At 30.0% G+C, this 26,521-nt stretch overlaps 3 protein-coding genes and 1 long non-coding RNA gene across 9 annotated transcripts; 3 read left to right on the forward strand and 1 right to left on the reverse strand.

The window, feature by feature from the left end:
- Positions 1-5,198: 5,198 nt before the first annotated feature.
- Positions 5,199-6,566, forward strand: LOC100792286 (auxin-responsive protein SAUR78). The gene has a single exon (XM_003551001.5). It carries the CDS (start codon positions 5,258-5,260, stop codon positions 5,639-5,641), a length of 384 nt encoding a protein of 127 aa, XP_003551049.1. The 5' UTR covers positions 5,199-5,257; the 3' UTR covers positions 5,642-6,566.
- Positions 6,567-16,776: 10,210 nt separating this feature from the next.
- LOC106796761 (uncharacterized) lies at positions 16,777-19,615 on the forward strand. The gene is made up of 4 exons (XM_041011336.1): positions 16,777-18,652; positions 18,726-18,820; positions 18,992-19,043; positions 19,181-19,615. Exons 1-4 carry the CDS (start codon positions 18,469-18,471, stop codon positions 19,258-19,260), a joined length of 411 nt encoding a protein of 136 aa, XP_040867270.1. The 5' UTR covers positions 16,777-18,468; the 3' UTR covers positions 19,261-19,615.
- A 608-nt stretch (positions 19,616-20,223) lies between these two features.
- LOC100787336 (uncharacterized) lies at positions 20,224-23,254 on the forward strand. Of its 4 annotated transcripts, none has more exons than XR_005889406.1 (3): positions 20,224-21,065; positions 21,254-21,611; positions 21,702-23,254. It is a non-coding gene; the product is annotated as an uncharacterized lncRNA (long non-coding RNA). The 4 variants fall into 4 exon arrangements; XR_001385657.2 differs by having other exon boundaries at positions 21,254-21,398; positions 21,502-23,254; XR_005889407.1 differs by having other exon boundaries at positions 20,228-21,065; positions 21,254-21,923; positions 22,526-23,254.
- Positions 23,255-24,262: 1,008 nt separating this feature from the next.
- Positions 24,263-26,334, reverse strand: LOC100795275 (uncharacterized). Of its 3 annotated transcripts, none has more exons than XM_003551006.5 (3): positions 26,095-26,334; positions 25,193-25,691; positions 24,263-24,596 (listed from the first exon to the last, which is right to left on the reverse strand). In XM_003551006.5, the coding sequence occupies exons 2-3, from the start codon at positions 25,635-25,637 to the stop codon at positions 24,568-24,570; spliced, it is 474 nt and encodes a 157-aa protein (XP_003551054.1). In that variant the 5' UTR covers positions 25,638-25,691; positions 26,095-26,334; the 3' UTR covers positions 24,263-24,567. The 3 variants fall into 3 exon arrangements, with proteins under 3 accessions (XP_003551054.1, XP_040867272.1, XP_040867273.1); XM_041011338.1 differs by having other exon boundaries at positions 25,193-25,772; XM_041011339.1 differs by lacking the exon at positions 26,095-26,334 and adding an exon at positions 25,849-25,970.
- Positions 26,335-26,521: the final 187 nt, after the last annotated feature.

A 26,521-nucleotide genomic window follows, 5' to 3' on the forward strand; every position in this document is an offset into this window, starting at 1 on the left:
GTTTATTATTTACTTTAGTTCTTCCTAGCTCTTTTTTTTCATTTCTTGTTCCGTTTATTTTATTTGTTGATTGATAGTGTGATTCTAATTAATATATATATATAATAATGATATGTTGATGGATTAAATAAAAAAAGTTGTAGTATTTGAAAAAATAAAGGATAAATAAAATAATAATGTAGAAAGTATTTAAAATAAAAAAAAATTGCGAAGACAAATTACAAGTTTTGAAAAATGTGAATAAAAAATCGTACTATTTTGAAAGAAATAATAATAATAATAAATGAGGGATCAAAAGAAGTTGATTTATTTCTGAGGGACTAAAACAAATATTATTTTATGGACTAAAAACATATTTAACTCTAAAGAAATAAATTAATTATAAATAAAAAAATTCATCTTTTATAACATGAAATAAACTTGTTGATAAAAATATCAAAAAAATAAAATACTAAGAGTATTAGAAAAAATATTTATTTGAACTAATGAACAAATGAGTAACTAACAAAGGAAGCGGATATTGCAACGCAATTAATGTTACTGTTCCAAATGTTGCCAGCTATGGTAGATTGTACCGGGTGGGATGGCTTTCCATCGAAAAAATCCACGTCTTTTAAATTAAATAAAAGTGAACAAACTAGTACACCCTCAAACGTAATTTTTTGCACTCTTTTAATTAAATATTTTTAATATTTCTGTAAATGTGTATTTCGTACTATTCTCGTAACTACAATTTTCCTATTTTTAGTTTCATGATTCCATCTATAAATTAAATTTTAATACTTTTTAAAATATATCGATAAGTAAAAATAATTTTATATCATAATTTAATTATTTTATTATAAGTCTAAAATATAATTTATTAATTATAAATTTCCATTATAATATGAATTATTTATTAAAAAAATATTCATTATAAAATTTAATTATATAAAATAAATATTAATCCACTTACTAACATACCTTTTTTTTTAAAGACTTACTAACATACTATTGCTATCATAAGTGCAAAACAAAAGGGAAAATAAAATACTTTTAGGTGAAACCCGAAATAATTTAGCTAGCTAGTTTTGTTCCGATTATAACCCGATTAAAACAATTGAAATAATAACATATCTCCTTAACTAATATACTTCATCCCATCACTCGCTTTCATTTCAATCTTTCTCAAGTCAACAAACTCAAACAAAGCATAAAGGAAATCAGCACATTCCATCTGTCAAAAAGCCAATTGTAATAAAGGAGTTACCTGCAGCTAGTATGTAAGTTGACTTACACTCTCTCCAATATATATATATATATATATATATTATCCGTTTTTTAAAAATAATGATTATAAATTTGTTTAAAATTTAATAATTACTATTTAGAAAAATTGTAAAATAAAACTTATTTTGTTTTTAACTACAATTATAAAAAAAATATGTTTTTAAATAAATTTTTAATTTTTTTAATCATATTAATCTTTTTTTCTTCTCAAGATCACAAAAAAGGTACTAATTAAGCATTTCATCTCAACAGCTTCAAACAAGGTTTCGAACTTTAAAAATTTAATGAATATATTTCTGTTCAACAAAGGCTTTCTATCTTTTTTTCCTTCTTCATGTTCTCTTTAATCCATTACTTGAGAAATATTTTAAGAATAAATAATGTAAGTACTGACATGTAAATAGTATTTACATATCGCAAATTCTCAAATGTGGTAAATTTGTAAACTTATAGTCCCTCTCAACTCAAATATAAATAAAATTAACTAATTTATGTGATAATTAAGAAAGTTAGTTAATATTATTAAATTTTATTCATTATATTTTAATTTATTTTTTTCTAAGGCATCTTTTATTAAAATTTGATGTCAAGAATAAGAAAGAGTGATTAGAAATAGAGTCTCAATTAATTAAGGAATGTTTTTGGAAGTATTATTAAATATGACAAAATAGTTAAAAAATTGATAATAAAAAATAATTTAAATTTATTTATATTAGAGAGTTCAAAGGGAGTACAATAATGTAATGAGTATAATTAAATGATATTAAATTTAATGAGTTATAAATTGAATCATATAAAGTATAATTTTTTGTTGGTTGTTATTCCCTGGTTCATATATATATATATAGAGAGATTCAATTATTTAATTTATTAAAATGAAAGAAACTGATTAATTTAGTTGATAACAATTAATTTATCTTAAAATTTTAATTTTTTTTAATTATTTTTGTCACTAATACTTCTCTTTCTTTTAATGGTTTGTCAATACATTATTTTTTAATTAAAAATATTTAGAATCTAATAATAATTAATAAAAAAATTTATAAATTATATCTTATAAAAAAATAAACATTATTTCAACCTTAAATCTTATAACAAAAACAGAGAGAGTAATTGTTAGTGTAAAAACTTTATTAGTGTGTAGAAATTAAACTCATATCTAGTGATGGAGCCCAAAATCTAGCTCAAAGGGGGCCAAGAAAAATAATTAAATAAACAAATAAAATTTTATGTATAAAAATAAAATAAAAATTAATATTATAATTTAATATTTTTATATAATTATGAAACATAGACTTATTTTTTAAAATGTACCAATTATACATTTCCTCTAGCATCTTTAATTTATCGTGACCTTAATTTATTGTGAAGTTTATTACAAATGAAACACTTAATCATTTCACATATAAATGAATGGATTCATTAGCCTATTAATATTAACGATTTAAGTCAATCTTATAAGTAAAGAAAATCTTAAATTACGAGTAAAGTTATTAAATATAGCCATCATTCATTTATATGCATATTTTCATAATAAAATTTAAATTTATGACATTATTTATTAAAATTAATTAACTTTATTATTTTTATTGAAATCGATGATTAATTAATTTTTTTATATATATAATAGAGTACATGAGAAAAAATTGATATATAAAATAACTCATAGAATTGTCATAATTGTGTAAGATATTGTCACGCGAATGAAATTAGTTTATAACTCAGTATATTGAGATATGTGATCTTTGTAGGAAAAAAAAAATTAATATACAAACTAGTTTTAGATTAGAAAATAAAACTATACATTAACATTATAAAATAATTACATTTACATGTGAACTCAACATCGCGAATATTTCAATAACATTTGTATTTTTGTTCTTCTCTCACTTTGTATATTACTTTAATATTGATAATTTTTCTTTATCTCTCTTTTAATTACTTTTGACTTCAATTTTGCAGCAAATGAAGATTAGTTTGTAAAAGGTTCATATAACATACAAAAACTAATTAAATAAGTTTTTACCGGCAATTAAGATATGTTTTCACCTGCTTACTATAATTGCCAATAATATTTTTACATACTAACATTATGATGGAAAAAATTAGTTGAAGAACTAACAAATAACTAAAAGTTAAAAAAATAGTTTATTAAATTATAAGTGTTAAATAAAATTAACTGTTAGAATAGTTAAAAAAATATAAAATCATAAAAAAATAATAAAATTATAATTTATTTAAAAATAACAAAAAAATAATAAATATATTGAAGATAAAAATGAAACAAAATATAAAATATAAAAAATTAAAAATTAAAGTTTAGAAAAAACATTACTTCAAATAATATTTTTAATGTTTAAAAAAATATTAAAAACTACTTAAAAAAAACTTATTTTACCGAATAATTAAATAAAATTTTCAATTAATAAAAAAATTAAAAACTAACTTAAATCTCTTGTAGAAACAAAATCTAACTAACCATAAATTATTTTCTAGTAAATATTCTAAGGATCTTATATATCTCGTTAAAAAAAACATAATAATTACTACCAAAAATAATTTTGATTTATTCATATTAACGACAACGCTAATGCATGGGTGACTAACTGACGGTAGAACACTCCACTTCTCCTAAATGCCAATGCCATGGAAGACTTAATGACTTCTTTTAACTTTGACCGGGCACATGCATCTTGGATAACACTGACATTGTAGCGTGATAATTAAAGTTTATTTGTATAACTTTTTATACAGTGATAAAATTTATTTGTATATAATCTTAATACATGACAGATAAAATAAATAAATTAGAAAACAAAATAATGCTATAAAAGTATTACAAAAATATTATGTAAATATTAACAAATTATTGATTCGAGTAATAGTAAATTCGATATTTTTAAGCGGGATGTAAAAAACTGACCAAAAAAATATTATTCAAATAATATAATTCTTATAATGTTTAAATTAAAGGTGCAAAACTAGTAAAAAAAGTTGTAAAACTTTACCTATATATTAAATGACAGATACACTGATATATATATATATATATATATATATATATATATATATATATATATATATATATATATATATAATTGAGAGATATCTGAATATCTCGAAAAAAAAATTCCATTTTCTTGAGGAGAATGAATGGAAAGAAGAGAGATAAAAAAAAATATCACTGAAAAAAGTGAAAATTAAAAGAGATAGTTTAAATAACATATAATCCATACAATTTGAAGTTTTCACATCAAAATTTTTACATATATTAAACAATTATTTTTATGTTTTTCCACTTTTTTTTCTCCCGAGATATATACATGTCAAAAACTTACAACTTGTTTGGTAAGAGAGAAATTGGAGGGAAGAGAAAGGATGAAGTTGGGTTGGATTGCTTGATAAGAGAAAAAAAGAGTAAAAATAATTTAAAAAAAATAATGTGATTGAATTTGAGTGTATTATTTCTTCTTATCTATTTTTAGGCATCTTTCTATCGCTATCTCTTCTCTTCAGTCAAACACTTTTTAATCTTCATTTTATTTTTCACTTATTTAGCCATTTCTATTCATCTTTAATATTTTTATCCATCCAACTTTCATTTTACTTACTTGTCAGGAAGCCCTTTAATATTCTAAAAGACACAAACGCATCAGAAAAATACAGAAGAAGAAGTAAGTGAAAATGAAAGAACTTGGTGTTGTTGTGATCCTTGTGAAGCCAATGTTGAGAGCCAAAATTAAGACCCATCGATCCTTTCCTTTTGACCCTTATCTTATATCCTTATACACACAGGAGAATTTTTCTCTAAATATTAAAGCTGGGTCCCACACCAATGGACCCCTTCTTCTATTGCATTTTTTCTCTGACCATTTTACCCCTTCCCCACCCCTTTATATACGTGCCTTCCTCGTTCCTTCCCTCTCCCACATGCACTCTCTTTCTCTCTGTTCTTCGTTCATTTTCAAGTTTGATATTTGACATCATCATGGCAAGAGGTGGAAAACTAATGAAGCTAAAATCAGTGCTGAAGAAATGGAACTCATTCGGCAATGGCAGCAAGCATAGCCGCCACCACAGCAGCAGCGCCGTCGCCGATGACGAGTCCTCCTCCAGATCAGACCTCCACGCCGTCTACGTCGGCAAGTCCCGCCGCCTCTATCGCGTCTCCTCCGACGTTGTCGACCACCCCGTCTTCCGGGAACTCGTCGAGAGATCCCGCGATTCTGACCAACAACAAAACGAAGACACTACTACGATCAATGTCGTCGCATGCGAGGTTGTCCTTTTCGAACACTTGCTCTGGATGCTCGATAACGCCGACCCACAACCCGAGTCACTCAACGAACTCGTCGACTTCTACGGTTGCTAATGCTAGCTACTATCTATCCCATACCTTCCACGTGTCCCTATCATCCCACATTATTAAAAAAAACACGTATATTATATTATACCACTTCCGATTAATTTTTATAAGAAACAAGTAATTGCAGTGTATTTTACACAAAAACTTGTTTATTATAAATAGAATTGGAGATATATTATTGTTCTTATATTTATACCTGTAATACTTGCGTTTATTTGTGACTGTAATTTAATTAGTTGTAATAACTAACTTTCATCCATAAATGTTGTCAATAGTTATAATTTAGTAATTAAGTTGAATTAGTAAATATTTGTTGTATGGATTAGATTTTACGATGGTGAGGATTGATGTTGAGTTGGTTGAAGGGGTTGGATTGAGTTGATGGAGCGTTGGAAACTCTCCATTCTCCAATCAATGTAATGAAATTGAAAGGATCGAAATTGTACGCAATGTATCGTGGAACTTGTTCAATTAATTCTTCAATGAAAGGGAAAATGTCTTGTTTTACCTCCGAATTAACGAATGTGTTTGTCGATGAGCCGTGTTTTTTTTCCAGATAAATGTTTAGTGCTGGTGTGTCAGAGTAGAATGTGACTGGGATGACACCAAAACTTTTTTTGTCCAAGAATCATCATATGTCGCATTGAAAGCTTCAATTTTGGAAGTTCTTTATCAGATTCCCGAAGTGGGTGTTTGGTTATAACAAAAGAGGATTATTGGAATTGCTTACAAATTGGTCGAGAGGGACTTATTTTGCTAATTAAAGAAAATGGAAGCTGACATGGTGACTACTCTCCTACTTGCTACCCTTCCCTCCATTAACTAAGAAGATGCCATGAGACTCTAGATTCTGATTGATATTAGTCCCTCACGGGCTTCACTTGTAGTGTATGATGCTACACTTTAATTTTCCTTGCTATTTATTTTCACTTGTGGAAACAGGATCAACCTGCAGTTTCGATCAAATCTAACGATGTAAACTTCTTTATATATTTTATAATTTAATGTATGTGTAACATTTAGTTTCAATCATTATGTTGAAAATTCAACTGCAGAAAACCTGATCCGTTCACTAGTTACATCATCTACAGTTATCTGGGACAAGGTAACATGCGTTGTGCACAAAGTACAAACAGTGCCAACAAGTATTTATGAGAAATGATATTTATATACCTTCATTTTTTAAATTTTAATACAAGAGGGAGATAAAAATTTATTATCAGTATAATTTAATGATTTATGCTAGTTTATATTTGCATTCAATTCTATTTCTCTATTTGACCATGAAAGTCTATTCGGTAGAGTAAAAAAAATAAAATGAGATAAAATTTTTGAATTAAAACAGAATGTAAAAATATGTATTTCATTTCATTTGATGTTCATTTTGTTTTTCTGTTTTCCATTTTCTTTTAATTCAAACGAATGGAACTTGAGTGACCGAATAATTATCCCACAATTAAAAAAAAAATACAACTTTTCACAACTCAACCTAGTCTCTTATTGATCAATTCTGCTAGCATATCCATACATAGTCAGAATTAAAATGTAAAGTTTCCTTGTTAAAAAAAAATGCATGAATATTCCTGGAGATACTAGTTATTAGAGAATTACTGCCGCCTCTAGGTAGGTCCACCGGACTACCATTAATTAAAATGTTACCCAAGTGTTCATATGAGACACGAGTGACTTTGCCCTTGCGTCATCATTTTCTATTTGACATTGAAGAACTACGTCCCCCCTCTTGCTGAAAAATCTGAAATTAGCATTAATTACTAGCCACTACACCAAAGCATTCATGGGTTGGTCAAGGAAATTAATTTCTGTATCTTGGTTGTTGGCTGGGGTAGAGAACATGCTGATTTATCTAAGCCACATATATATAATAATCCCAAAAAACATATTATGAATAAAATAAGTATATAGCAAACCTGCAACCAGAGGTTGTTGCAGAAAAAAAGTTCATATTCTGGGACAGCAGTGAAGTCAACTGCTTTTAAGGATTCAGACACACCAGAATGCAAAGCTTCTGCATTGAAAAAAGTTGATGAACTTATTATAAAAATAAAGGAGCGTCTCAAATGTTGTTAAATGTTTGTAAGGAAGAGATATAGTTAGTGTCTGCCAGAGATACGCATACTTCTGAATACTAATGATTGGGTAGTTAGAGATGCCTTTTGTTTGGTTTTGTTCAATACGCTCACACGCTCCCTGTAGGAAATTGCTAATGCTGACCATTAAGTGGATGACACAAAAAAAAAAGAGCTTTTTTGTTAACCTGATTGAGGACTTTAAATTGAACATTAAGTGGATGACACGAAATCAATTAAGTCGTTTGGTGCACGCATGAGTGTCTGTATGTGAAACGCGTTGCCAAGCTGCCATTGCCACCCCATAAAAGACGATGTTGAATTACTTCCGCACCACAACAATATTGGTATAGTGTTTGGGGAAATAAAATCTTTTTAATGGGAATAAATAGAATGTGAGTATAATTATTACCAAGAAGAATGCTAGAAAGAGACTCTGGCTAGCATTTCTCACTCATAAATTTTAAGGAATTAAGATAACAATATAAAATGTATTTAGATTTACATCACAAATCCTCATCCATAAAATTATCATGTCAAAATGCATATAGAAGCAACTAATAGTTGCTTAAATGACATTCTTCTAAGTTGTATGCATCGAAATCTCAAATCCTAACACACAAATAATTGGTAAAGCAGTCGATCCGTTCCGATTCATCGATGAAGAGTAGGTTAAAAAAAAAATCCCACCCCATTTAAAGGTGAGTTAACGGGTTGATATCCAAAAGATAAATTGATAGGTTGATGAGTTATAAAATGTCAGGTTGACCGGTTAAAATTTGCCATTTTTTCAAAATAGAAAATATCACTTCATTTTTTTGACATATTTATTTTATTTTATATGTATATGCATATTATTTCTTTTTTAATCATATTACAATTTAAATTTATTGAAATATATCTTAAATGTTGATGAATTAGGTGAGATAAGTTAAACAAATCAACTCAGTCCACCCAATATTAACATTTTAAATTAGCAGGACAAACATAAGACAAATTGGTGGGTTGAATCACCTAACTCATCCAGTTATTTTTGGCAAGTTAGACGGATTCAATTCTCTTTGTCATCCTTATATATATCAAGCTAACATTCTCTTACTTATTCATTTTAAAGAAAATCTCATTTTAAATAAATCTTTAATCATCATATGATCATGATTTAGAAAAACGAGAGGTCGTATTTGGAATTATATTTGAGTGAGACACTAGTTTGTGTTCCTCTTTAAATTGTGCTATATATTAATTTATTTTGTTTTATAATGATAACTTTTATTGGAATGTATATATATCGCTATACAACAATAGTTGGCATTTGGCATAGTCTTTGTTTGTCTGAAAGTGTAGGGTTTGAACTTTGCACTTTAGAACTTTGAACATGAAGGAGTTAACAGCCTGCCAGCTATGGTGTATCTTTTGTGTCTAGCAACTTTAGAATTAACCACTCACCATTAGAATACTCTAGAAGGAAAAGAAAAAAAAGGATAAGAATAAGAATACAAATAAAGACGAACATAAAACAAAGGGAAAAACAGAGTTGGAAGACAAGGGAAGAGGGGATGGAAGGAAATAGCTTAATTAATGGAACGAAGACATGTTTCCTTGAGTGGGGTCAAGTTGAACTCATGACATACAAAATAGTTTTTAATCAGGATAGAGATTATAAACAAAGTAATTACTTTCATTTACTTATGAGATGATGAAATGAGATGATTATTCTTTTTCATTCACCGTATTCGATTTTTTCACCTTTTTTAAAAAAAATTAGTAGGAATTTAATTCAGGTATTAAGAGTTTACAAAGACTCTTAAAGTGATTTTGGAATAAGAGAAATTTCTTACTTTAAATTTTATTAAATGTAATAAATCAATAATAACATGAAAAATAATTTTAATATGAAAAACATTAACAATCAAACAGCTTTTTTTTTTTTTAAAAAGTCTGCTAATGTAACACACTTCAGTCGTTCTAATGTAGTGATTGCCAGTTTATTTAAACTTTTCTATATATAAAAAACTTGAATCAAATACAATTTTATAAATTTTACGAATTGAAAATGGTTTTTCAATGAAGAAAACATTAAAGAATATTTTTAGACAAGTTAAAGTATATCATTTTGTTACATTGTTTTAGCTACTTCTTTAAGGGAAAGAAAAAGGAAGAGAAAGTATATTAATAAATATTTCTCTCTTATTTTATTACTTAAAAGTAAAGCAACACAAAAATAATGTGATAGAAGTGTTAGTGAAAAAGTTACTTTTTCTTTGTAGTTTATACAGTGGAAACAATATATAGTAGAATCATCCTATCTGCTGAAAGTTTAAGGAATGCAAGGTCATGCAATCCATTCTTTCAACTTTTATGAGCTAGTCATGATCATTGATCCATAAGGGGGACAACTCACATAATTTTGACGAAACCACTCGTGTCTTGACCAACGCTAGTGCTAGATCATTGGTGCTATTATACTTTCGTGAATCATGCGCGAAATAATGATTGGAAGGAACCACTACAAGTTAACTGAAAAAAGAGCATTGCTAAATGGTAAGGAAAATGTTAGGAATAAGGGAAGGATCCAAGTGTTTCAATTTTATTGGTTAATTCATAATTTAAAACAAAAAAGAAAGAAAGCATTCGACGGAAATCATGCGAAAGTAATGGTGTTAACAGTTGTCGAATTTTGTCTCGTATTATCTAACATTTTCTTCAGAAAATAGACCTGAAATGGAATGCAGTAAGGATACTTAAGAGGGAAATTGAAGTATAAAAAAAGAGTATGATATTTAATATATTGAAAACTTAAACATTTTACTTTTCATTTAATTAACATGAATCTAGTTCTAAATCTTCAACGGATGTCATAAAGAGTAATTGATAACATTTGTTCAAGTCAGTGATGTACGTACGTACGTACCAATGAGTGATTTATCTGAGTAGTGTTAGGCTCAAATTCCTTAAACAAGTGGGGAGACATTTGAATTCTGATCACCTATGTATACAGAGAAAGTTTTATTGAGAGAACCTATTTTTGAATGTCTTCAAATCTGTTGATAGAAATTAGTCTTGATAAACAATTGAATATAAAGATACTCTTGCAATCATATGTGAAAAAAAAGTTTGCCATATATATATTGTTACATTATTTTCTAACAAGTCAACAAATATCTTGTGCATTACAGAAATATTTTTGATTTAGATAAAGGTTTTAATGTAAATTAAAGGAATAATATTTAAAAGAAAACATAAATAATTCGGAAGCAAAATATATATATATATATATATATATATATATATATATATATATATATATATATATATATATATATATATATATAATTTACAACTCAGATTTAAGAGAAAAATGAAAAATAAAATTCAGAATATAAATAATTTGAATTTAATTTTCATGTGATGTCATTGATTATAAATATTTTTCATACTGTTAACTATTTAAAATAACTTTGCATACGATTTTAAAGAATAACTTTTATTAAATTCAATCATTTTACAACGCCATATAAATTTATGCTTGATTGAACAATAGTATAAAAGATTAATTTATTTTATTAGGATAGATAGATATACATCCCTTACATCACTTTTTTTTTAGGTAATAAAACAAGAGTCATTATCTCTCTTTCCTTTTTAGCTGTCAAGTATTGCGGCAAGAAAAGGTATAACAATGGTTAGCAAAAATCTTTTATCTTCAAATTATTTCCAAACAACCTCGCAAACCATGTAGAATGAAAACGGGTAACACCATATTGGGATGTGCCACTTATCACTATCTGTAGTTGATTGTGAAACCAGAATATTACGACTTAACCCTTCCAACGAGCGCCGTTAATTAATTTCATATAATAATATAATTCCCACAATCCTTGCATTGGTTGTTATGAAGGTACAAGTCTAGTTGATCTCAAACTCATACCTTCAAAACATCAACAAGTTTATGGAGGCCAATGTATCATCAACAAGTCTAGGTTACTATTGATGGAGGGTAATGTCATGCACCCCAAAAAGGTAGTATTAGTTTTCTTTCTCCATTATTCTACCGAAACCTTATATATATATAAAAACATTCACTAATTACCGGCTTATTCTTTTATATATATATTGGCAGACTAAGCATTGAATAAAGGTTATCACAGCATCATATGAATGGGTAATCTCTAATTGTCCATACAGCATCCTAAAGTCATGTTCACACCAATATGCCAACTTTCTATCTAGTGCAAACTCCAACTATATATGTTAGTTATAATAGCATTATTCTAACCAAACAACTACCCGATATATAGGTAGCATTTGGAATGTACTAGAATTGAGAAATGAGATTTCCTTCCACATTGCCAGCAAAAGTTTCTTTAATATAGTGATTTGTGAGGCATTACATTGCTTTTGCCAACTGAGCTGGTTAGCGTATGTTCAAATGAATCCTTATCCTATATTTTAGGTCGCAACATATTCCAAAATATGTGGTAGCTATGCTGATCTCTTAGTTGAAAAGCTTCATTAAAAGTTTGCAATTGAAACACAAACTACAGATAGATAACCAATCTTTTTGTCTTCTAGCCTCATACGAAGTAAAGGAGGGTATTTGCAAAAAAAAGAAGAAGTAAAGAATAACTATATGAAGGCTGGCCTTTGTTTTAAGTAATCAAGAAAGATCCCAAAAAATGTAAATTTGAAAATCACATTCGCATGTTGATTACAAATTTAGTGAAAATATTTTTAGGAATAATTAAGTCATAGGAATATGAAATACACATATTCTCGTTACTTCTTATTCTTATGCTAAGAGATGAGTACCTTGGATTCTCATAAAAATGGTAGTTATTGTCTACAAATAACTATTTATTCTCACTTCTTTCTTCACATTCCTTATTTTTGCCTTTATTTTTCTAAAAAAATTAACTAAAAAATATTTTATTTTCTAGGACTTCTAATGACAACTCAACATGTTCGTGAACCAATAACATTTAACATAAATGATAACGACCTGTGTTTTTTAACTAATTGATTTTTAATAAAAATTAATCATTGCTTATGACAAAAATTATTTCCTATAATACCATAATAAAAACAAAACTAAACATGTTCATGGACATAACATTCCTAAAAATATAATTCTCATAAATCCAATTTTATAAATCGAAGCAAATACCTTTTATGAAGTGAAGTTATATATGACAATTAATTGCCTTCTCTGGATATAAGTTATATTGATGATAACAAATTTTTTGTTGAAAACACAAAAACAGTTTTTGTTTATAGGAATGAAAAGACAATATATTGGTGGTAGGGTTGAGATAGAGACTTGTGAGAACCGAAAACGACGAAAATGGATCACGTATTATGAGAGATGGCCGCATTTTACGGGGTTTGGTGGAGATGCGCCCTACCAATCACAGGAAATTCAGTCACGGAGAAGAAGGAGGAGGGTATTAGTGTCTTTTCAGAGGCCTGTCCTCTGACAAGACTAGGCCACATGGGTAATGGGTCTGTGAATCGGATTTAGCCTCATTCTCATGGAGGGGCCTTTTCCCTCCTTTCGCACGAGTGATGAGCCCATGTTAGTGCAGAATTTTTGCCTCTAAATTTTTACGTACAAAACACCACACGCTACGCCTATATCTTATTCATACTAAGTGTCTACTACATGCATCAATTCTTGGCCACTCTTTTCATATTATTGAATAATGATGTATACACATCTTAAGAGAGAAGCAAATATAAATATCATAAATAATATATATATATATATCATATTATTCATATCAAATATTTCTTAATAAAATTAATTTTCATCAAAAAATTTGATTGATTAATTATTTTTAATGCATTTAAAAAGATCAAATTCAGTATTACTTGAACTAATGAATTATTAATATAAATAATATATATAATATAATAAGAAGAAAGATAAAAAAAGATATATCAAATGAGTGTTGTAAATATGATACTAATCGACGATTATATTATTTTGGGATGAATATCAATGGTAGGAAGATAAAAAAGAAAAGAAACATAGAAAAAAAAGTAATGGATATGATAAATGATGCGTGATATGAAAGAAAGAAAAAAAATGCAATGAAAAAAAAGTGAGCGTATATTCATAATAACTTTTTTATAATACATGTTTATATATATATATATATATATAATTATTTTTTGTTTACCTTTTTTCTTTTCTATAAAATATTGTATTTAATCAGTTTTTTAATAATACTTTATTTACTTTCTTATACAAAAGATTATTAATAAAAACCAGTAAACTCATGCAAGAAAGTGTTCAATTTTTTTATTTTCATGATATTGGTGAAAAATATCTATCAATTTTACATATAATTAATCTTTATTAGAGAACTAGAATAATCACTTTTTTTAATCACGTTTTTTTTGTCACAACGTTCGAATTCAAGATTTTATTTAAGAGTATCGGACTCAATATCACTTTTCATGTAAATTATTAATTAGTTAAGGAAAGCATATAATGAGTTGTGGCCGGTAACATTATTCTAAATTTAATTATGATGAAATTTGATTCCGTCAACACGTCTTATTATTTTCTTGATTCTCAATAATGAATTTATTTGCCATGACTCAAAAATTTGTTGAATGATCTTGACTCGTTATTAGGGACTGAGATTTTTTGGTTTGATCATGTTGGATCTTGTCCAATAGTTCGTTAAAAGGAAACTTTACCAGTCTCATAAACAGCGCTTCGTGAACCGATACTATCATTGCCTAAAATGAAAAAAATCTGTTGCAATGAAAACATATACTACATTAATCATTGATAAAAAAAAAGTGCTACATTAATTAATAGGTGGATTCAGCAGGAAGGCATAAAGCCGTAAGTCCTATCCTTCTCGATCACTCGACAAGACGCCAACATATGATATAGCATAATAATAATATAGTACATTCTTTTGCAATTTGGCCTTTTACAGCTAAAATAGAGTTCTTTGCATGTAACCTTGTGGATCAACTTCAATATTTGGATTAAGTAGTGATGATATTGAGTTTGAATATTTAAGTATATATACAATCAACTAATATGTTAAATATTTGGAATGCCACCCTACAAGAGAAGTAAAGGACTTTATAATCATGATTAATTAATTTGTGATAGACCAGACAAACATTGGAATTAAGAGTGCTGATTAATTACCAAGAATCTAGATCGTTGAAATGAATATTTTTATGTGTGGCTGCGGAGTAAAAGAATGAATTTACAAGACACATCAATATCATTTTGATGTATGCATGGGCTTGGAGTAAAAGGATGAGGTTATAAGCCTTTTAAAAAATGTATTGTGAGCTTTTATGTAATCATAGGACCTGAAGTAACCTTTCATCTTCAAATTCTTTTCTCTCTAAAACAACAACCCGTCTAACTCTTAAACAACTCATATATATATATATATATATATGAGAGAGAGAGAGAGAGAGAGAGACTACAAATCCTAGCTGTAGGGTACACTGGATTACCATTGTGTGGAAAAGACAGAAGCTAGAGAGGCATAATCAGCGGGCTTTAAAGGAAAATAAAACGAGAGGAAAATGATTTGTTCCTTTCATCTAACGACATTATATACTGACCACCTCAGAAAAAATCTAACATGATCTCATTCTAAAACGTTGTAGGCACTAAATTCCATAAGGCGTTCAAACCAATAGACAATTCCATGTGCAGCCTGAGATTCAAGTACATTTTCACCATCCAAAATCACGATATATATACATATAATGTTCTTTTATCTTTTGAAGTTATCATGTAGGAATTGAAGTGGGAAGATCGTGAAAATTAAAGGAGAAACGGTAGGACAAACTATAAGGAAGACAAGAAGAAAGCTGCCAAGAGAACATGTGTATTGTGGATCACGGGACCATACTGACCTGAATGTTGACGAGAATATTGCCGACCATGCATGCATAGTAACATTCTATCATAATATATATATTATCATAAATTTAAAATATAATTTATCGATAATGCTAATTATAATATAATTTATATATTTAAATGAATTTTTTTCACCCCTTTTACAGAATCATGACTATGTTGTGTACATTGTCTCTATTGTATTTTCGTGAAAAAAGATATATTTAGAAGAAGAAAAAAATTAAAACAACACGGGTAGGTTCCAATAGCATTTTGGTTGGGGTTAAAACAATGTCCTATACTAAGGCGTAAAAGTATGGGCCTCCCAAGTTTATAGCCCTTAACATTTCAGGCCAATTAATCTACATACTCCCATTTCAACGTCACCACTCACCACCACGTACTCTAATTTTTCTCTCTCTATATATACACAGACACTACTACACTAGCACAAGCTATAGTACAGAAGGGTTACAGCATAATAACATAAGATGATGGGTCACGTTGAAAGTGGAGCTACATTTTTTGTTGCACTTACACTCGCACTCCACCTTGTCTCAGCAGCAAACACCTCTTCTTCCTTGACGTTGGCGCTGTTAGAGTCGTGAGGGTTCGGAGGAACGGCGCGGGAGACTTCACGACGGTGACGGACGCCGTTAACAGCATTCCGTCAGGGAACAAGCGGCGAGTGGTGGTGTGGATCGGAATGGGCGAGTACCGCGAGAATGTCACCGTAGACAGGTCGAAGCCTTTCGTCACGTTTTATGGAGAAAGGAATGGGACCGACAACGACAACGACAGAGACATCATGCCCATCATAACGTACGATGCCACGGCGTTGCGGTATGGGACAGTGGACAGCGCCACCGTCGCTGTCGACGCCGACTACTTCGTGGCTGTCAATCTGGCATCGTATGTTAAATATAGAAAATATATTAAATAATATGAAAAAAATTAAATATTAGAAAATATATTAAATAAAATAACATAGGAAAATTTTAAATGAAACCATTTAAAAAATATAAAAATATAATAAATAAAAAATATTAAAAAATGTATAAAAATATATACAAAATATTAAATAAATGTAAAAAAATATTTATTAAATAATTAAATTAAAATTTACAATTTTTTAAAAACAATATATATGAAAAAAAAGTGGAAGTCATAATTTATGACTTCTAAAAAAACAAAAAAACCATTTTAAAGTGGTAAAAAAAAAGTCTTATCGTTAATAAATTTAAAAAATCAATTGGTCTTTGTAAAAATAAAAATCAAAAGATGACTGCCAAAAGTTATATTCCCTTTGTGATCCATGTCAATCATCATTATTTGTAACCGTTTATCCAACTCGTAACTACTTAACAAGAGATTTAACAAAAAAAATGCATTACTGTAATACTGTGAAAGAGAGGTTCTGACGGGTCCAAGTCCAACATTGGAGGAGTCATCTTCATTCTGAATAACCTTTCATTTGATTTTGCCGGGGTAATGCAATGTTCTTTCTTCTCTCTTTCTTATACACATTAATTACAAGAAACACCAATACAAGTAAAATGTGAAATACAATAGTAAATAGCAATGTATACATTATTTTTTTAAAAAAAGAAGCAATGTATACATTATACTTTCAATAGGGTTGTTCAATTTGGGATGATTTGGATAACATAAATTTAATTTCCAAATAAAAAAGCAATGAAACGGTTGAAAAGGGATTACCAACTTATCATTGACAACAGAAATTAATGTAGCATTTACGGGCACAAAAATCTATATAGGATGTTTTATTAACTTTGAGAAAGATGTTCAAATGTTCATTTATATTTTATAGTAATTAAGAAGAATGTCATTACAGTAAGTCAAGAATGAGAGTACTTATCTTATAATTGCACTGTGCCCAATCTTGCCTATCGCCTTAAAAAGGTTGCTGCAACTTATATCTTGGTCAGTGAAGCAAATTGCCTTATTCTTGTTCTTTACCTGATCTTGATTGATTTGTTTGTAGTTAAAAAGTTGTCTTCTGTACTTTGAAAGGAATGCAATACGACGAGTTTATTAATTGTTTAAACATTCTCACTAACATAATCATTGAAAGGAATGCATTCTTTAATAACATATCAGAGTTGTCTTCGGTACTTTAACATGTCAGTAATCCTATTCCAACCCCAATTTCTCTGTTAAAGCATTCGAGTTTCTGGCTAACCACAATATTTTACTGCTTAATTGCTATGTTAGTATCCAAGTCCCTGATATTAAGGAGACACCATCTGTTTTTTATGTAAATGTAAGAGACTAAGAAATCGATGTTTTTACGATGCAATTGTGCTTTTGTCTTTCATTTTACTTTGATTGATCGCATGGTATTATTAAATTTTCATTTGGAGTTTTGATAGAGAGCTATAATGTAGTTACCTTTATTAACATTTGGGGTTTCTGAAACAATTGTTTCTTGTGAACTAAGTGTCTGTAGTTAAAACAAGTCCTCCTTGATCTAAAATTTAAAGGGACATGATTTCTCCGCAATGTCTCAAACTAACTTATCGAATTTGTCTTATAAGGCAAGTCAGTTAGGAATACGAAGCTCTTTTACTGTCTTGAATTGCCTTTTTTTTTTTTTTTTTTTAAGTTAGTTATTGTGGTTATGTTTCCAGCCACTGGAACAAATCTTATCAAGCAGACTCAATGCTGCTAGCTTTATACGTGCCATCTATGTCAATTTTGGACCAATGGGTTCCTATGAGCTCAACTACGTAAGTAGTTTTTGCATTTGAAGTTCAACTACGAAAGTAGTTTTTGCATTTTCTCCATTTTCATCTGCCTAGTCTTTTTAGGTACACGAATGAAAAGCCTTGGTTGCTATGGACAATTTGATCAGTTCTCACAAGATTTTACCCCCTGTTAAGGCTTTTACAAATTCTTTTGCAGGTGAATTATTGAAAGCTGGAATAATATCTAACCCCGACAACAATGAAGTGATTTGGCGGATCACAACCAACTTGTCAAGCATAGTGTCCACTCTACCTGCAAACTGTAAAGCAATAGGTTAGAAATATTAAATGTGAAATTGTGAATTTAGGCTATCAAATTTGACTGGAATGTGAAATTGTGAATTTAGGCTGCACGCATGGAGCTGGTTCCCATTCCCAAGGGTCCATGAACTTCGGAGACTACATCAGAGCTGCTTCTGATGAACAGATTTATGTGTTTGTGGTGCGTAGCTAAGATTTGACTCTTTCCTTTCTATTTTCATTTGTTGTGTCTGTGTGTATAATATTTTTTAATGTGTTTGGTAAAGAGGTAAATGTCAAGTAAACTTTTAGTAATTTGTAAAGAAACTAACAACAGGTGTAAATAATATGCTTTAATCTTAAATTTGTTCAGGTTGGCCAGATTGACACTCAGAGTCAGTCATACATTGATGATTTTGTGAAAGGTATGACTTTATAATTATTTTACACCTTTGTCTCTTCCAACTTAGTCTCTAAAATTTACATATGCTTTTGGCTCTGTAGAACAACTTCAAAGTATTTTACACGATCTAATGTTTACTTTAATACATTTTCTTTGCAGTTTCTGATTATGATCTAGTTGCCAGTCAATGCTTGAGTAGGGTGATCTCAGCTATGGAGACAAAATGGGGCATTTCTTAATTCATATCATCCTGATTTTATTCCAAATGTAGCCCCTTGCATTTTTTTTGTGATGCATTTGGTTCAAAACTTCCATTTTAATTGGTCTGTAAGTAAAACTAGTTAATTATTAGTTCTGGAAATGCACGTTTGACACGTGCTCCATTATGTACAGTGATTTAGGAGACTAATGTGAATTGGTGTCTAGAGACTAGCATCTACATTTTCTATATATGTTTAAAGTTCAAAATTATTCAAACAACGCGATTGAATAAATGCGTATATGCGAATAAGTTTGTGTTTGTGTTTAAATGGCTTGGACGAGATTTCGAATCATTACAATAATATCCTCATAGAACAGAGTATATTGTGCATTTGCCTACTTTTTGTTAATTTCTCACAAAGGGTTTTAATTATTTGTTACTCAGTGTTTTATGCTAAAATACCATTTATGTTTAATTTCTAGGATAACCATTTCGGAAGAGAATTTGTCTTCCTTGAAGTTCTAAGTTTTCGGATATAATACGCATAAAAATTTAAGTTAATAAACGACAAGAAAAGAAAAAAAGAAAATGAAAAGAGTAAAATAAAATAAATTATCAGTGCATATACATCTTTATTGAAAACCTCGTCTCACAATTTGAAGTTTTAAAGGGCTGGGGTATCTTTCTAAATCTGAAGTGTAGTTCCGTTTTTCACGTTAAATCTGGGTGCCGCTATATTGGCAACTTGCAACCTGTATGAAGCTGTAATTTAAAATAAGTTTTTAGTGAGGGAAATTATAATTTTATTATTTAATATCATTATAAGATCCTGTAAAAAAAAACATATCTTTGTAAGATTCAATTTTTATCAAACTAATTATATCATTTTCTTATTAGAAGGAATTAAATCAAAGCTAATAAATGAAGAATATTTTTTTTTTTTTATATTTTATCACTTTCTAAAAATGAGGTGTTAAGTACGTATCTATAATCCATGTGCAAACAAGAGGAAGAGGGCTGAGAAACAAAGCCCAGACTTGAGTACAATTGGCAAAGACCAAAGAGAAGGAAGAAATCACCTCAAAAGATGGATTTTTAGCTACCCTATTGGCCTATTTTCCACAGAATGTGAAATCTCCTGCCATATTCATCCTGGACAATGCTTCTCTGAAAAAGGGTCTTGTTAGGAAGGTATTTTAATTTACTGGCTGTATTTACTAAAATCCAGAGCTGTCGTACATCAGGATGGACATGAGTAAGCTAGGTCCCAAGATCTCGCACGTACGACTGGGAGTATTCTTTGTTAAGAGGACAAGAGGAGGACTGACAAAATAAAGGACTCCAATACTCAAGTAAATACGTAAGTTAAGAGGAGAATATGAATGAAATGAGTGTGAAAAGAGTGATACGAAACCTCACAGGAATAGAGTGAAATGGGAGCTGCGAGTCGTGAGTCCTTATTTGTAGGGAGGTGTAAGGGCTGTTTGAGAGTTCAATTGCTAAGGGTATAATGCCCTTACTCCTGCACCAGAGCTGACTTGGAGGGCTGACACGTGTCTCGGAAGGCCAAATAGCTTGACACGTGTATTTTGTGGACCTTGGATAATACATTGGCTAATAATTATCATATTGTGAAGCTTTTACTTTGGTTTAGGCTTTTACTTTTGGTTTAGGCTGTCAGCTCTCATTGCTTAGCATGTGTCATTATTTATTTTTTTATTTATTTGTGCCTTTTTTATGATGGTTTAGAAATGGAAAATTTTAAACTCAGATGAGGATGCACAGTTTCTGCTAAAGCAAAAGAAGAATCTAAATGATTATCGGCCTGACATAATTCACGAGGTTGGTTGTTCGTATTATCTTCCAAACTTGCCTTTCAAGTGTTATATAACAAATTTTTAACTGTAGCGAACAGAGTAGATAAAGTAGAATATGGATAATTAGAAATGGTGTTTTGTTATCTCTTGATACACCGTACAGATTTGCATAAATAACTTTTAGAATCAGAATTAACTCTTTGACTTCTTCAGGCTCTGCGATGCATTCTAGATAGCCCTCTTAATAAAGCTGGCATGGTAGGGGCAATATATGTTAAAATTGATCAAGGAGGAATGTTTGAAGTCAAGCCTCATGTTCAATTACCTCAAACATGCAGTCGATTCTGTGGTGTCATAAGTAAAAATTTTTACAATATTCTTTCCTCTATTCCCAACTATTATGTTGTAGTTTGTGCAACTTCTTTATGCTTAATGAAACTTATTCTTGTGTTGTACCTTAGTGGACTTGCTTCAAAAATCTTTGGTGCGGGCCAAACATACGAATGAAGTTCTTCTTCATGTTGTTGAGGAACCTATAACGCATCATTTGCCTGTCAACTCTTACACAGTAGTTGGGTTATACTGTTTTAAACTCTTAAATATTTTTGGTATTATTTTTATTTTATCCTGTTGTGGGTTTTGAATCAATCATGGGATGCAGGTCTCTCCTCTACTTCAGAAAAGTCGGTTGACATAGAGGAATATGTCTCACTTTGGAGCAATGATTTGAGTCTTGTCTTTGTGGTATATTTTAATTTTACAACATGAGTTGATGTGGTATGTTGGTTTCAAACAGTACCCAGACAGCTTCTCATGTGTTTTCAGGTAGGCACAATGGTCAATGGGAAAGTAAAAGGGGACTATATGCATAATTATATTTCAGGTTTAATTGCTGAAAAAATTCTTTTTATTTTTGAATGTTAGAAACTAGTTTACTTTATTGTATTTTGTTTGAATATGCTGCTTGGAATAGAAATGAAAGAGAATTTTGGGATTTCATTTCAACGTTTATTCCAGTGTCAGTGAACAAAGATGGAGATGTATACTTGAGCTTGAATAATAGCTAATATAAATTTCAAGAAAGAGTCTAGGGTGGAACAAAGAGTGAAACATATACTGCTTATACTACTCTGTATTATGTAGTTTGAGTTTAATTTTTTCATGAGGATGTGGACGTATGGCCCTATATGAATATCAAGTTGAAGGAATAGCAAAATTGTGTCTCTTATTTGCTTTCTTCCTTTTTATGGCCATACATTTTTTATTTATTTAAATTCTTAAAAAATGATATTTATTTGTATTTTCTGTTTTGTTTGACAAAAGAGGGGTTGTAGGATATTCTTCAAATAGTACAATGTCTTGTCGACACTTACGACTCCTGCCTCTTGTAATATATATATATATATATAAAACAAGATTCTGGTAGAAGGGAATTGAGTGAATTACCATGGACCTTATTTGGTCTATGTTTTTACTTCATTTCAGGCCTAATTGAATTGGGAGAGGTTCCATTCAGTTGAATGAGGTGTTCAAATATTTCGTTAGTAGGGAAATGATTGCAGTGCATTTATCTGTAGCTGGGATTTGCCCAAGCATAAGTTGCATAAGTGCAGTATAGAAACTGGGTGAAGGTTGATAATGATTCTTGTAATTATTTTTGGGTGGTTATGTGAATTGGTATTTACAAACTGGGATATATGACTACCAATTTTGGTTCTGGTATCTTGGAGGATTCATTCTATATTTTATCTTTTCCTCACTGGTTTCTTAACAAGTGTCGGTCTTCTGTGACTGGTTACAGATGAAATACTATAGCTCATCCCTCTATTGAGAATACTAGACGTCTTTTTTATGTGAGCGGTTCTCTCATATATGGTATTTTGAAGAAATCACGGTTAGAGGACCATCTCTCTCGCTATTTGGGCACGAGAAGCAAGAATTATGAAAATTTAGAATCTGGTATATCAATTTGTGGGATTCAGCTGTATGCCGGTTTTCTTTGTGCAGATATCATACTCCTGTTGGAGTGTATCTAACTTTCTCCTATTTGTGTATTTGTTTTTTCATTTCACCTTTAGAGATATTCATGTAATTACATGTGGTGGGGCTGGGCTGGTGAGATGTTTTGGGATTACTGCATTGAAGCAGTAACAGAAACTCATTGTAATTAATTTTATTTTGCATTCATATATAATTTTTTATTTTACTTTTTTACTAGCATATCCAAGACTTATCATATCCTTAATTTCCAAAAATTGTCGTATTCTCATATCCGCACCCGTTTCAGATTACCTATCTAGGCTTTATAGAATGGAATTTAAGGTGGGGAAGAACTTAACATAATGTGATAAATCTTAATTAGAATCGTTTTCTTTTCGATGTTATTAACATGTTAATCCTTGAGTGGGTTGATCAATTTTGTGTTTTGTAATTCTCTAGTCTGCGTGATTTGTTTTTGGAAAAAGTTTTATATGAGCAACAAAAGGAAGGTACGGTAAAAACACAAATGACAGATTATAAGGATAAATAATGTTATATAAGTAATTTTACATTAAAAAAATGAGTGTATTTAACAAATAAGAGAATGTAAATAGTACATACTAAAATATTATTATATGATTATAAGGATAAAATTTGCTCTTTTCCTACTATAAGAATTGTTATGGGGGCGTCATCATGATCTCATGAGCATTGAGAACCGTAAGCCCATTAAAAGTAAAAGAAAAGCAAGAAAAACAATGTTTGTTCATTCATGGCCGAAAAACAAGGACACGATTCTTCAACATCATCAATAAATATATAAATTACGAATATAAAAATATTTAAAGATCAGATATTGTTAGCAATCACATTCATGTTGTCTCCCATCCATCATGTGCGCATATGATGAGAAAAGAGAATAACGGATGCTTTATTTTCAGGACATCAAGAGTACTTCAATTATTGCATACTAAATAATAAATAGGCATATGGTCTGAATGGAACTGGGACAGCTCAAAACGGGATTTGATTCAAGATTATGTTACAAAAGCACATGATGTTCATATGTTATTTTTATATTTTATTTTCCTTTTGAAAGAAGAAAAGAAATAGCTTCTGCTGTATGAAAATGTGTATACGAAAGTCTTCAGCATCTCATAATGAGGCCACATTAGAGGTGCATGAACAAAGCCTAAATCACGAGAATGATGGTTGAGAATCATACAATTGAAAATCAATTACTTCAAACCCAAAAATGAAACACACATTTTCGCATCCCTTAGTGGAAAATGGTACATTAAATGTCAAAAATTTTCTATTTGAATATGTTGGCAAAGTACATGTATTAGGAGAACATTGGATGAAAAGTACATAGATGTTTAACAACTGTTCTACAAGCAAATAAGGCATCAGAAATCTTTCTAAATGGGGTATTCTATCATTGTTCACGCAAGAAATCATAACAATGAAGATGGAAGCAAAGGAAACCTTCCTTACACTTGAAACCAGCACTATGATTGCACCTCTATAAAGATCAGACCAATTAGTTATTCTTCCACAGTTCCTGTGTTTCCAGCTGCAATTCCACCAAGAGTCTGAAAGTTAGTTAAAAAGGAAAGGGTTACTAATACCACATTGTGCATCATTTTTCACACATGTTTTGCAAAAAGAAAAATGGATAGAATGCCTTTGAATTAATGTGTGCCTTTTCTTGTCTTACCGTTCTTGTGTAGGAATGGTATATTCAAAATGGTGTAAAATTATTATTATTATTATTATTATTGGAAAAAGGTGAAAAGAACAAACAACAAAGACAAATATTCTTCCTCTCTTTTTCTCCCCCTATACCATGGTAAAGTGCTAATTCATTTATAATAAGTATGATAATGGTGAAAGCAAACAAAAATAATTTGGGTCAATTAAGATGCTAAATTAACATAAAACACAACAACAAGTTAGGGTGATCCAAATATTTCAAGCTCACAAAACCACACCTATACCTTTCTAAAATTATTTTCAAAAAAATTGCATTTCAAAAAGCTTTCTTGGCTAAATCTATATTATTGATGATGGTGAGACACTGGAACATTGAAATGCTAATTCAGCCTAATTGGAATTCATTTGCAAGAGACAGAGTACACAAAATGATATAAAGTAACATAATTAACTTACTGGAGCTGTCATCATGGTTCTCTATGCAATTCAAGAGGTATTTAAAGGTCTCAATTTCACATGGAATGGTGAGTCCACCACTCTGATCAAACCCAAATTCCTCTGCAGCTTTTTCCAGCAAAACCTTGAACAAAGGGTGGCTAAGGTAGGTTGTGGGAATGATAAACCTCCGAAGCTCAGGCCCAACATAGACGGCTAAGTACCCTTTGGGAACATCATGTGGTGGTTGAGGGCTGTAGCAACCATCCTCATCAGAGTCACAATACACAATATTTGTTAGCCTTTTGTTAATCATTGGTGATATGCCCCCATGATGACGAGTCACATCAGAATGATTGTTGGAATCTTTTGAGCCCAGAGTTACAGTTTGCCACTTCTGAAATATTTCCTTCAATCTCACAATCTGCTTAATTCCATGCAATTTGGAACCTCCAGCATCTTCCATTGATAAACTCAGCAAATCCAACACCCAAACTATGCAGTCCCTTCAGATGTTACACTAATTGAGAGAAATACATGAATCAGCAAGTCAAGTTTTAAATTCTTCAAAAGATGTCATGTTTTTTTCTTTATTATCTGGCTGCATAGAAGTATTTAAAATAAGAAAAGAAACAATAAAAAGATAGATTGAGATTTAACTATTTAAGATCAATCACCTATAAGCAGAAGGAAAACATTCATTGATAATCTCAAGCACATCCAATTGTGAAGGTATAGATTTTATTCATGTTCAATGAGCTTCTTATAGTTAAATGCATGCTTTCCTAATAAATATGTTCTTAATGGAAAATGAAGTTTAGCAATTGCCTAATAATTGAAGGCAGCAGTAATAATTGATGGAGAAGATCACTGAAGTGGCATTCGAAACATAAATAAAAGAAAATGAATGCAGAGATTGATACCTGATAGAGAAGAGAAGAGGTCATTAGCTGGAGATAAGAAATGATATGTGTGTTAGTTTTACAGAACCAAATTTGAAACTAATGTCTATAGTTAATAGTTAGTTGGGGCAAAAAACTATATCTATGGTTGGAAAAACTAAATCAGTAGTTGTGTTGGCAATTGGTGTTGTTGGGTTGTATATTTCTTTTTCTTTCCTTCTGTTCCCTTACGCGCCACTCTCGGGGTATCTGCTTTTTCAGTTTCCTTTGGCAAAACAAACAAATACGGCGCGTTAGATATGTGGATACACAAAAGCTACCATGGGGAAGCATACACTGGAATATCTATCTAAAAAGAAAAAAGAAAATTGATTGGTCTACACCATTTGGTGGGAGATTTGAGATTTTAACAAGTTTTGCAAAATTTTATAGTTGGGCTTTTGGGCTT

This window comes from Glycine max, chromosome 17 (genome assembly GCF_000004515.6).
Source record: "Glycine max cultivar Williams 82 chromosome 17, Glycine_max_v4.0, whole genome shotgun sequence".
In the NCBI taxonomy this organism is placed as follows: domain Eukaryota; kingdom Viridiplantae; phylum Streptophyta; class Magnoliopsida; order Fabales; family Fabaceae; genus Glycine; species Glycine max.

Bases quoted from the DNA above. Each gene is read 5' to 3' on its own strand.
- LOC100792286 (XM_003551001.5), top strand. From the start codon at position 5,258: ATGGCAAGAGGTGGAAAACTAATGAAGCTAAAATCAGTGCTGAAGAAA.
- LOC106796761 (XM_041011336.1), top strand. From the start codon at position 18,469: ATGGACAATTTGATCAGTTCTCACAAGATTTTACCCCCTGTTAAGGCT. The intron at 18,821-18,991 runs GTGCGTAGCTAA...AAATTTGTTCAG, and splicing joins AACAGATTTATGTGTTTGTG to GTTGGCCAGATTGACACTCA. The intron at 19,044-19,180 runs GTATGACTTTAT...TTTTCTTTGCAG, and splicing joins CATTGATGATTTTGTGAAAG to TTTCTGATTATGATCTAGTT.
- LOC100795275 (XM_003551006.5), bottom strand. From the start codon at position 25,637: ATGGAAGATGCTGGAGGTTCCAAATTGCATGGAATTAAGCAGATTGTG. The intron at 24,597-25,192 runs GTAAGTTAATTA...GTGGAATTGCAG, and splicing joins GAACCATGATGACAGCTCCA to CTGGAAACACAGGAACTGTG.